Below are 12,269 nucleotides of genomic sequence, written 5' to 3'. Positions count from 1 at the left end.
TAGAGAAATTGAAACTTAAAAATTTGCAAATTTTTCCAAATTTTTGGTAAATTTGGTATTTTTTTTAAAAATAAAAATGAATTTTTTTTACTACATTTTACCAGTGTCATGAAGTACAATATGTGACGAAAAACTATCTCAGAATGGCCTAGATAAATCAAAGCGTTTTAAAGTTATCACCACATAAAGTGACACTGGTCAGATTTGCAAAAAATGGCCTGGTCCTTAAGCAGTGACTTTCACAGTGACCACCATTTTAACAGTGACTTTAACAGTGACTGCCCCTTTACCAGTGACTTTCACGGTGACTGCCCCTTTTACAGTAGATTTCACAGTGCCCGCCCCTTTAACAGGGACCTTCATAGCGCCTGCCCCTTTAATCACAGTAACCTCCACAGTGTCCACCCATTTAATAACAGTTACCTCCACAGTGCCCGCCCCTTTAATAACAGTGACCTCCAGACAAGTTTCCCTGCAGGGTGTCAGCGGTCTGACTGCCCTAAAGGCGGGAGCCTGATCAGGCTCAGTGTGAGTTCAATACACTGCAGTACACTATATAGTGTACTGCAGTGTATTGTAAGACATCAGACCCACTGGATCTTCAAGAACTAAATGGGTCTGGGTCCAAAAAAAGTAAAAAAAATTCAATAAAAAAAACCTTCCTATATCCACACATAATTGGTTAAAATTTTTAAAAATAAAAAACACTAAATATGTTTGGTATCGCAGCGTCCGTAAGGACCTGATCTATAAAAGGATCATGTTACTTTTACTTCATGGTGAACACCATAAAAAAAAAAATGAAAAACTATGATTGAATTGCAATTTTGCCCACCGCACTTCCCAAAAAATGGTATAAAAAGTGATCAATAAAGTCATATGTATCCAAACTTAGCACCAATCAAACCGTGACCTCATCCCACAAAAAATGAGCCCCCTACATAAGCCAATCGTCCAAAAAATATGGCTTTCAGAAAATAGAGACACAAAAACATGATTTATTTCAAACATGCTTTTATTGAATAAAATAAAGTTTAAAAAAATCACATATTGGGTATCGTCATGTCCGTAATGACCTGCTCTATAAAAATAGCATGTGATCCAACCCATCTGTTGAACACTATAAAAAACATAAAATAAAATCCATTTTTTTATCAACTTACATCACAAAAGGTGTAATACCAAGCAATCAAAATATAGCTTTTAGAAAATAGAAACACAAAAACATGATTTATTTTAAAAAATGCACATATTAGGCATCGCTATGTCCATAACAACCTGCTCTATAAAAATAGTATGTGAACCAAACCCGTCTGGTAAACGCCGTAAAAAAATAAAATAAAAAATGTGCCAAAAAAGCTATTTTTTATCACCTTACATTACAAAAAGTATAATGCCAAGCGATTAAAAAAATAATATTGTGGCGAAACCAACCTCGCCACTGGGTTTTGGAGAGGACTGGCTGCTGGCCTCTTGCCCCTGGATTATGGGCCATATACTAACTTTTAAACCCCTGAACCGATTCAGGTGAATTTTGGATAGGTTTGTTATACTGTTTGAATTAATGTAAGTTATATGTATGGCCAATGTAAACTCACAAAGTTGTAACAATCTATAATAATTGTAACTTGTCAGCTTGGGAGGAAAATGCTGGGTGTGTTTCTATTGTGCCATTGTCCCATTGTGTGTTTAAATGGTGATGTCTGTCCTGTTGTATCTACATGTGTATTGGCGATCTCCCTTTGTTCTGAGAGATAATTGGATTGCTCCTCAGGTTGTCTCCAGACAGAGGGGAGGAGACCATGATGCATTGTGGGGATATGTTGTCCTATGTCACAGTCTTCATTCTGGTCCTCTGGGGGCGTGAACGATTGGTTGCTGTAGTTACATTGTATGTGTTGTTAATTACTGATTGGTTGTATTTCAAACCCCTGTGGGCAGTACTATGTTTGTGGTTTATGAATAAAAGAGGCTGTACGTGAAGTACAGTCAGACCACTGTTTGACCCTCAACACGGAGCCTTGTCTCGTTATTGGGGGGATTCACTGTATGCTGTTAGAAGACCGATTGCCAGGATTGTATGCTTTTCCTGTTCGTTTGCTAGCAGCTATTCGTGAGGTTCCAGTTTGGAGTGCTATTTTGTATCCAAGAGAAAATGACTGGGCACACCTAAGGATATCTAGTGACCAAAAATTTATTAGATTAAAAAGACAAGTAAGTTGCGGTAATTGAAGTATCAGATATATAAGTGCAGCAAAATTGGACAGTAAAAAGTTAATAACGCTTACACACTTTGAACAATATTTCATAAAAAGGTTCATATAAAAAAGTTCATATAAAAATCCATGTAAAAAGTTCTGTGTATTTGTGGTTAATGTGTAGACCAGTCACTAGATGGTAGCGGTACCGCCCGTGATTGATAGCTATACCTCAGACACAAATGGACAGATGTAATAAATACAAAATAATTGAACTGATATCAAAACAGCAATCTGATGTCAATAAGAGTACAGTGCAAACAATAATTAGTTGATAAATAACTTTGTAGAAATATGAACCGCGATCAGATGATGCAATGTAATAATCAACTTGACATAGGAATTCACTGCCCCGAAGTGGTCATGGGAGTCCAAGTGAAACAAATGTTAGTTAGAAATAGTGGACTAGCCTTGGTATGGCAAAAGTGCAGTACTTGTAAGTTTTATCTTACTCCGTAGCTGACTTAGCGGCGTCCCGCTTTCAGTCAGAGAAGGATCCGACAATATGATGGAAATATATTAAGGAACAGTCTTACCGGTATTGGAGGGTTTCTCTCGTATAGAAGAAGCCTCAGCCGTCTCTCGGAACTTTATTCCCGGATTTTTCGTTACGGTCAGGTGAATCCCGCAATAAGTAAGTAATCTGGGTCACCTGTTACCCGTTTGACTTGCTGCACGTGGTTCCGCTTGTTTGAATGCGGTTGCAGTATCGCAGCCCTCCGGGGGAAAGTTTCAGACCGGCTTTTCTTTGTAAAAACGGTACGAACTTGTTCCTGATTGGGGTCGATGTGTTGCACTCACATAAAGTTGAACTTGGGGGGTCAGACCAGACGCGTTTCGGGGCTAGAGTATCCCCTTCCTCAGTGGCTATCTGACCACCCCAAAAGACCTTTCTTTTATACTCCACAAAGGAGCTTTTGCAAAACCCGGTTCGTACTTGGTTCCGGAAGTCCTATAGAAATAATTATCCTATCGGGGAAATGTTTTCATTATCTGTATAAAGAAGCGGCTTGTTTATATTTATTATAAAATTCCATTTGTTTCAGCCATTGATGATATGTATCCACATCTTTAGATCGATGGTGTCATATAGTTTTATTTACTAAAATAAAGTAAATATCCTTGCGGTTCATTTGCGGTTTTTTGGGTGTGTATTATAACTACAGAAACGTCTAAACAGTTGAGTGTCTACATATCTAGACCATATATAGAGAACATTTCATAAATATTGCCAGTACATGTATATATATATATTTTTTCGAATGATGGATTAAAAATTGTTGTTATAGGGAATTATTTATACAAATTTTTTGTACAAATTTTTTTTGTTATACCAAAAAGAAAAGTTATGGAAAATAAAATAAAACAAAAAGGGTTTCATGATCAAACAAGTAATTAAATAGCATAAAAAGCATAAAAAGTTCAAAACTAATGTTATGTATACATTTCAGTCATAAAAGATACCCAGTAGTGTATCTAATAGAATGTGTGTCAGTATATTAATAAAAATAGAAATAGATATTAGTATATATTCTCATATTACTCTATAGTGAGTTTTCTCTAAAGTTCCAGAAACATTAGGTATCCCAACAGTTTATATGTTAAATAGTATCTAAAAATGTTGAAAATACCTAAAAACTATCTAAAAAATATCTAAAAAATATAGATGTATTTTATTTCATATGAGTCTAAAAACGGTCCTGTGGGAGTTAATAAAAGTCAAATAAAAATCATAAAAATGCATAAAAAATGCTGTACATGATACTGCCTCTATCTCTGTTGATAATAATAATAACAACAAAATTCCTTTTGGTGGCAAAGTTATGAATATTTATCAATTTTTTTATGCATTTTTATGATTTTTATTTGACTTTTATTAACTCCCACAGGACCGTTTTTAGACTCATATGAAATAAAATACATCTATATTTTTTAGATAGTTTTTAGGTATTTTCAAAATTTTTAGATACTATTTAACATATAAACTGTTGGGATACCTAATGTTTCTGGAACTTTAGAGAAAACTCACTATAGAGTAATATGAGAATATATACTAATATCTATTTCTATTTTTATTAATATACTGACACACATTCTATTAGATACACTACTGGGTATCTTTTATGACTGAAATGTATACATAACATTAGTTTTGAACTTTTTATGCTATTTAATTACTTGTTTGATCATGAAACCCTTTTTGTTTTATTTTATTTTCCATAACTTTTCTTTTTGGTATAACAAAAAAAAATTTGTACAAAAAATTTGTATAAATAATTCCCTATAACAACAATTTTTAATCCATCATTCGAAAAAATATATATATACATGTACTGGCAATATTTATGAAATGTTCTCTATATATGGTCTAGATATGTAGACACTCAACTGTTTAGACGTTTCTGTAGTTATAATACACACCCAAAAAACCGCAAATGAACCGCAAGGATATTTACCTTATTTTAGTAAATAAAACTATATGACACCATCGATCTAAAGATGTGGATACATATCATCAATGGCTGAAACAAATGGAATTTTATAATAAATATAAACAAGCCGCTTCTTTATACAGATAATGAAAACATTTCCCCGATAGGATAATTATTTCTATAGGACTTCCGGAACCAAGTACGAACCGGGTTTTGCAAAAGCTCCTTTGTGGAGTATAAAAGAAAGGTCTTTTGGGGTGGTCAGATAGCCACTGAGGAAGGGGATACTCTAGCCCCGAAACGCGTCTGGTCTGACCCCCCAAGTTCAACTTTATGTGAGTGCACCACATCGACCCCAATCAGGAACAAGTTCGTACCGTTTTTACAAAGAAAAGCCGGTCTGAAACTTTCCCCCGGAGGGCTGCGATACTGCAACCGCATTCAAACAAGCGGAACCACGTGCAGCAAGTCAAACGGGTAACAGGTGACCCAGATTACTTACTTATTGCGGGATTCACCTGACCGTAACGAAAAATCCGGGAATAAAGTTCCGAGAGACGGCTGAGGCTTCTTCTATACGAGAGAAACCCTCCAATACCGGTAAGACTGTTCCTTAATATATTTCCATCATATTGTCGGATCCTTCTCTGACTGAAAGCGGGACGCCGCTAAGTCAGCTACGGAGTAAGATAAAACTTACAAGTACTGCACTTTTGCCATACCAAGGCTAGTCCACTATTTCTAACTAACATTTGTTTCACTTGGACTCCCATGACCACTTCGGGGCAGTGAATTCCTATGTCAAGTTGATTATTACATTGCATCATCTGATCGCGGTTCATATTTCTACAAAGTTATTTATCAACTAATTATTGTTTGCACTGTACTCTTATTGACATCAGATTGCTGTTTTGATATCAGTTCAATTATTTTGTATTTATTACATCTGTCCATTTGTGTCTGAGGTATAGCTATCAATCACGGGCGGTACCGCTACCATCTAGTGACTGGTCTACACATTAACCACAAATACACAGAACTTTTTACATGGATTTTTATATGAACTTTTTTATATGAACCTTTTTATGAAATATTGTTCAAAGTGTGTAAGCGTTATTAACTTTTTACTGTCCAATTTTGCTGCACTTATATATCTGATACTTCAATTACCGCAACTTACTTGTCTTTTTAATCTAATAAATTTTTGGTCACTAGATATCCTTAGGTGTGCCCAGTCATTTTCTCTTCAATTTTTTCCTTTGCAACAGCGGGGTGACGCTGTAAGACTGAGAGCACCCTTCTTTGGTGTATCAACCACCCTGTGCATCCGACTAACATTATTTTATCTATTTTGTATCCAGTTCGGGAGTGGGTGTTCTGCAAGTAGCTGTGCCTGTCTCTCAGAAAGGGGCTTATCGCCTAAACGGATTTTAACCCCTTGTCTGCGGAATCGGTCTGTTACATTGGTGGCAAGCAGCGGGATCGTTCCTACAGCCAGAAGGACAGCTACAGGAGACACCATTTTTGTGGATTCTACAATTTAAGGACAACGCATGTCCCAGTACAGCGTCCCTGACAGCAGCAGGATGGAACCAGCAGTGTTATACGAGGAGGAGGACCTGGATGGCCGGGATGCATTAAGGAAAGGCATCTGGTACCAGGCCCTGGATAATCTACAATACCAGCGGGGTGAGAGTCTCCCCAGTGAAGAGCAGCGGTTGCAGAAGCAAGTGGCCCTGCGGATGCCCTTCCTGGGAGAGCAGCCCCTGGAGGAATGGGTGAAGGAACTAGAGCACCGGGTATGGCAGGAGCTATGGCTGGAGGATGCCTACCAGGCGCTTTGGTGGTATATGGCTCAGTATATACCCTGGACAGCCGAACATGACAAGCCAGAGGGAGAGGCGTTTTATGGTCCTGGCTTGTTATGGGAGTCCTTTGCAGAGCCTGACTTCAGGAGCCCTGTACAGTCCAGACTTCAGGACATTTTCTATGAGAGTGAGGCTAGGCATGAGTGGGATGACCCCCATGAGGTAGAGCAAGACCTGGCTCACCTAGCAACCCTGGAGTGGGAACTGGAGCAGGACTACCGAGATCTCTTCCACTCCATTGAGAAGGCTCAGCAGGACGGTAAGGTGACAGACCCAGATCCAGACCCATTCAGCTGGGCAGATATTGTAGAGTGTTACTGGGAAGGACCCCAGGTGGCCGGTAGAGATGGGACCGAGGTCTCTCCACCGATCCTGCAGGGAATTGGGAGCCCAGTCTCCATTCCCCAGCGGCAGTGTGAAGTGCAGGGAGAGGAGAGCAGCGTCCTCCCTCCCCAGCGGCAGGCTGAGGTACAGGGGGCAGAGGTAGTTGTTCCTGCCCCCCAGCAGCAGAGTGATATGCCGGGAAGGCAGTGTGAAATGCAGGGAGAGGAGAGCAGCGTCCTCCCTCCCCAGCGGCAGGCTGAGTTACAGGGGGCAGAGGTAGTTGTTCCTGCCCCCCAGCAGCAGAGTGATATGCCGGGAAGGCAGTGTGAAATGCAGGGAGAGGAGAGCAGCGTCCTCCCTCCCCAGCGGCAGGCTGAGTTACAGGGGGCAGAGGTAGTTGTTCCTGCCCCCCAGCAGCAGAGTGATTTTTTGGGAATTGGGAGCCCAGTCTCCATTCCCCAGCGGCAGAGTGTCCAGCAGGGAATGGAGAGCCCAGTCTCCTTTCCCCAGCAGCAGGACACTGTATTGGGAGCGGAGACGGTCGGTCGCCCTCCCCAGCGGCTGGAAGTATGTATGGGAGAGGAGCTCGTTACCCCCTCTCCCCAGCGGCAGCTTAACGCACCAGGGGTAGACAGTAAGCCCCACAACAGTATAGATGGGACCGTGGTCTCTGCACTTACAGCACAGGGGGTAGAGACAGTCGGTCTCCCCCTCCAACAACCAGACTCCAAGCCAGGGAGCAACACAGAGACCGGGAGTACCAGCTTCCAACATAACCTTGGTGGACTCACTGGACAGAGACAGGCTACCAAATGCAACAGGTCCAGTATTGGGTTGTGGGTGGGCTGCCAGACTAACTCAGGTACCGACCGGCGTGAGGTCTGGTACCTGGTTAGTCTTCCCTGGGGGGGGGGGGGAGATGTGTGGCGAAACCAACCTCGCCACTGGGTTTTGGAGAGGACTGGCTGCTGGCCTCTTGCCCCTGGATTATGGGCCATATACTAACTTTTAAACCCCTGAACCGATTCAAGTGAATTTTGGATAGGTTTGTCCCCACGTTATACTGTTTGAATTAATGTAAGTTATATGTATGGCCAATGTAAACTCACAAAGTTGTAACAATTTATAATAATTGTAACTTGTCAGCTTGGGAGGAAAATGCTGGGTGTGTTTCTATTGTGCCAATGTCCCATTGTGTGTTTAAATGGTGATGTCTGTCCTGTTGTATCTACATGTGTATTGGCGATCTCCCTTTGTTCTGAGAGATAATTGGATTGCTCCTCAGGTTGTCTCCAGACAGAGGGGAGGAGACCATGATGCATTGTGGGGATATGTTGTCCTATGTCACAGCCTTCATTCTGGTCCTCTGGGGGCGTGAACGATTGGTTGCTGTAGTTACATTGTATGTGTTGTAAATTACTGATTGGTTGTATTTCAAACCCCTGTGGGCAGTACTATGTTTGTGGTTTATGAATAAAAGAGGCTGTACGTGAAGTACAGTCAGACCACTGTTTGACCCTCAACACGGAGCCTTGTCTCGTTATTGGGGGGATTCACTGTATGCTGTTAGAAGACCGATTGCCAGGATTGTATGCTTTTCCTGTTCGTCTGCTAGCAGCTATTCGTGAGGTTCCAGTTTGGAGTGCTATTTTGTATCCAGTTCGGGAGTGGGTGTTCTGCAAGTAGCTGTGCCTGTCTCTCAGAAAGGGGCTTATCGCCTAAACGGATTTTAACCCCTTGTCTGCGGAATCGGTCTGTTACAAATATGTACCCCAAAATGGAACCAATCAAACCATCATCTCTTCCAGCAAAAAATGAGCCCCTACCTAAGACCATTGCCCAAAAAATAAAAAAATATATGGCTTTCAGAAAATTGAAACACAAAAACATTATTTAAAAAAAAACATTTTTATTGTGTAAATCCAAAATAAAATAGAAAAAATAGTCTTATTAGGTATCGCCGCATCGTTACGACCTGCTGTATAAAAATATCACATTACCTACTCTGTCAGGTGAACATTTAAAAAAAACAAATAAAAACTGTGCCAGAACAGCCATTTTTTGGTTACCTTGCCTCATAAAAAGAGTCATATATATATATATATATATATATATACCGACACACACAATGCACAACTACCTCTAGCGAAAGATTTCTATACTGCAGGAATAACCCTAATAATAACACGCACCGCTCACACCAGCGCGCTGACCAATCAGGACACTGCGCTCCACATGCCGCCTGCACCGCCCACACCTGCGCGCCGGCAAGCAGGTCAGAGCACCGCCATTTCTGTTCCTCAGTCCCAGCCGCCATTTCTGTTCCTCAGTCACAGCACTATCAGCTATATAGAGAGGAGCGCCTGTCGGCAGTCTAACCCACCAGTCGCTACCAGCAGTCGTGCAGCCACAGTCACCAGTCACAGTGCCACCAGCCACAGCCGCCAGCCACCTCAACCAATCAGTGTGGTCAAGTTCCCTTGTCATTCAATATAGACTGTTCCTACTGTGACATAGTAAGGGGTTTTGTTTGGGAAGGCAGGTATTTTCCTCCCAACATAGGCGGCTGGGCTGTCTCTGTTTTGGGATCTGAAGCATGGTGCTGGAAGGCTGATAGCCGCATGAGGGCTGCACGCTGGGAAACAGGCCCCCTTAAAGCCTGCTGTGGACTGCCGGGGATAAAACGGCTAGACAGGTGACGTGTCGGTTCTATGGACTTTTCATTGTGTGAATTAACACCAAGACTGTAATAAGTCGTTTTCTTTTGCCTTTTGTGTGAATAAACACTGACATTTTGATTTACGAACTTGTTTTGCCTCTGTACTGCGTCCGCTTACCCTGCCTGACAGAGCGAATTCTCACACTACTAATGTTTACGCACTACTGTTCTAGCGCCTGTTATTGTAACGGGCTTAATGTCTAGTATATATTAGGGCTGCACGATATGGGAATTTTGTGCGATTGTGATTAGGGCCCTAAAAATTGCGATAACGATATGCAATGCGATATTTTAAGGGCATTGTGCTAGAGGTCTATTTGCATGGTTATGGAGGGGATCTGTGGATGACACTGTTATAGGGGATCTGTGGATGACACTGTTATAGGGGGATCTGTGGATGACACTGTTATAGGGGGGATCTGTGGATGACACTGTTATAGGGGGGATCTGTGGATGACACTGTTATAGGGGGGATCTGTGGATGACACTGTTATGGGGGATCTGTGGATGACACTGTTATGGGGGATCTGTGGATGACACTGTTATGGGGGATCTGTCGATGACGCACTGTTATGGGGGATCTGTCGATGACGCACTGTTATGGGGGATCTGTCGATGACGCACTGTTATGGGGGATCTGTCGATGACGCACTGTTATGGGGGATCTGTCGATGACGCACTGTTATGGGGGATCTGTCGATGACGCACTGTTATAGGGGATCTGTCGATGACGCACTGTTATGGGGGATCTGTCGATGACGCACTGTTATGGGGGATCTGTCGATGACGCACTGTTATGGGGGATCTGTCGATGACGCACTGTTATGGGGGATCTGTCGATGACGCACTGTTATGGGGGTTCTGTCGATGACGCACTGTTATGGGGGATCTGTCGATGACGCACTGTTATGGGGGATCTGTCGATGACGCACTGTTTCTTCCTCAGTGGTATCCTCATCACATGTAATAATCTCTCCCTGTGTGTTTCCTACAGATGGGCTCGTAGAAAGAAATCCCCCCGAGAGATGTCCACGTCCTCTGTATTCCCAGGACTGTCCAGAGGAGAAGCTCCCAGAGAACCATCAGGTAGATGGAGCTTACGTCTCACCAGAATCTGACCAGAAAGTGATGGAACAAAAGATCATTTTATATTTTCTTCTTATTTAGGATGAAAATCTGATTGATATTAAGGTTGAGGTTATAGAAGAAGAAGAAGCAGAGGAGATGGATTTATGGGGCGATCATCAGTGTAAGGAGAGGAGACATCATGTCTATTTTGAGGGTCACATAGATACAATTCCCATCACCTTATCATCACATGTAATAATCTCTCCTGTCCCTGTGTGTTTCCTACAGTTGGATTCATAGAAGGAAACCCCCCCGAGAGATGTCCCCGTCCTCTGTATTCCCAGGACTGTCCAGAGGAGAAGCTCCCAGAGAACCATCAGGTAGATGGAGCTAAAGTCTCACCAGAATCTGACCAGAAAGTGATTGGACCAAAGACCATTTTACATTTTCTTCTTGTTTACGATGAAATTCTGATTGTTATTAAGGTTGAGGTTATGGAAGAAGCAGAAGTGAAGACGGATTTATGGGGCGATCATCAGTGTAAGGAGAGGAGACATTATGTCTATTTTGACGTTCACATACATACAACTCCCATCACATTATCATCACATGTAATAATCTCCCCTGTTCCTGTGTGTTTCCTACAGATGCACTCAGAGAAGGAAATCCCCCCGAGAGATGTCCTCGTCCTCTGTATTCCCAGGACTGTCCAGAGGAGAAGCTCCCAGAGAACCATCAGGTAGCTGGAGCTGAGCCCTATACACATCTATATAGGGGGGTCCTGCAGTCATAGAGGGGTCATAGATGGTGGGGGTCTCTTATGTGGATCTGTTAGATTTCCCACCTGTCTGCTGTATTGTACTGAATTGTTACAGATGACAAATCGGGGGGAAGATCTGACTGATATTAAAACGGAGGATGAAGGAGAGCGGATGATGGGCGATCCCCCGTGTAAGATTGAGGTGGAGGAGGACATTCTAGTCCATGTGACCACAGGTATGGAATCATGAATGGAGGAAGGGAATTGGGAGGTTTCTTCAGGTGAGGCTTCACCTTAGATCTCCAGTAAAGTAAGCTGAGGCCGCTCCATACGCTGTGGGTCCTGGGTGTGTTTTACAGTGGAGTCCTGCCTGCTGCCGGGACTGGAGGTAACATCAAACCCACCTGTTTAAACCCTGCAATCCCACAGTCACTAGAAACCGCAGCATCTAAGAATATTTACTGAACTCTTGTGGGGCAACAGGATTATTTGTAAGGGTCTGGTGAAATCTGTATGTGTTACATGTGGATTTGCTGTAGATTTCGCTCTTTACATTTCCACAGAGTTGATCGGCTGCAGATTTAATTCCGAACTGCAGGTCAATTTACGCTCAGATTTTTTTTTTGCAGCATAAAATAAGATTTCTCAGAATGTCCTCCATTTTGCTGGTCCTGTAGAATGCTGAGGATTTGCTGCCCTTAAATCCACAGTGTATATGCGATCTGTGAGCCTACCCTTACTACTTCACCTGGGGGATTAGCCTGTGGTTACAGAGTCTCTCTATTAGGACACAGTCTTGGTGTAAATTCACAGTGACCAGGATGGTGCCCGATGAGAGGC

The 12,269-nt window shown here is 42.3% G+C and overlaps 3 protein-coding genes across 12 annotated transcripts in view; 1 reads left to right on the top strand and 2 right to left on the bottom strand.

Annotated features, from left to right (window-relative positions):
* Positions 1-12,269, top strand: part of LOC120998305 (gastrula zinc finger protein XlCGF26.1-like) — a 4,064,644-nt gene that overhangs the window by 770,726 nt on the left and 3,281,649 nt on the right. Inside the window, exons 6-7 of one of the 9 annotated variants that reach the window (XM_040428955.1) lie at positions 10,769-10,850; positions 10,958-11,209. The exons of 6 other annotated variants lie outside the window; for them this stretch is intronic. In XM_040428955.1, the coding sequence (XP_040284889.1) occupies positions 10,769-10,850; positions 10,958-11,209 (334 nt within the window). Of the gene's footprint in view, positions 1-10,648; positions 10,688-10,768; positions 10,851-10,957; positions 11,210-12,269 lie in introns of those variants that run through there. 2 more of the 9 variants (XM_040428946.1, XM_040428961.1) reach the window with 2 other exon arrangements.
* Positions 1-12,269, bottom strand: part of LOC120998356 (zinc finger protein 420-like) — an 870,654-nt gene that overhangs the window by 616,281 nt on the left and 242,104 nt on the right. The window lies entirely within an intron of this gene.
* LOC120997437 (gastrula zinc finger protein XlCGF26.1-like) overlaps positions 1-12,269 on the bottom strand; it is a 296,047-nt gene that overhangs the window by 56,796 nt on the left and 226,982 nt on the right. The gene's annotated exons all lie outside the window — the stretch shown is intronic.

The sequence above is a fragment of the Bufo bufo genome, chromosome 4 (assembly GCF_905171765.1).
Source record: "Bufo bufo chromosome 4, aBufBuf1.1, whole genome shotgun sequence".
Lineage (NCBI taxonomy): Eukaryota > Metazoa > Chordata > Amphibia > Anura > Bufonidae > Bufo > Bufo bufo.
Note: the sequence above shows the minus strand (reverse complement) of the source record. Positions and strands in the feature narration are given on the sequence as shown.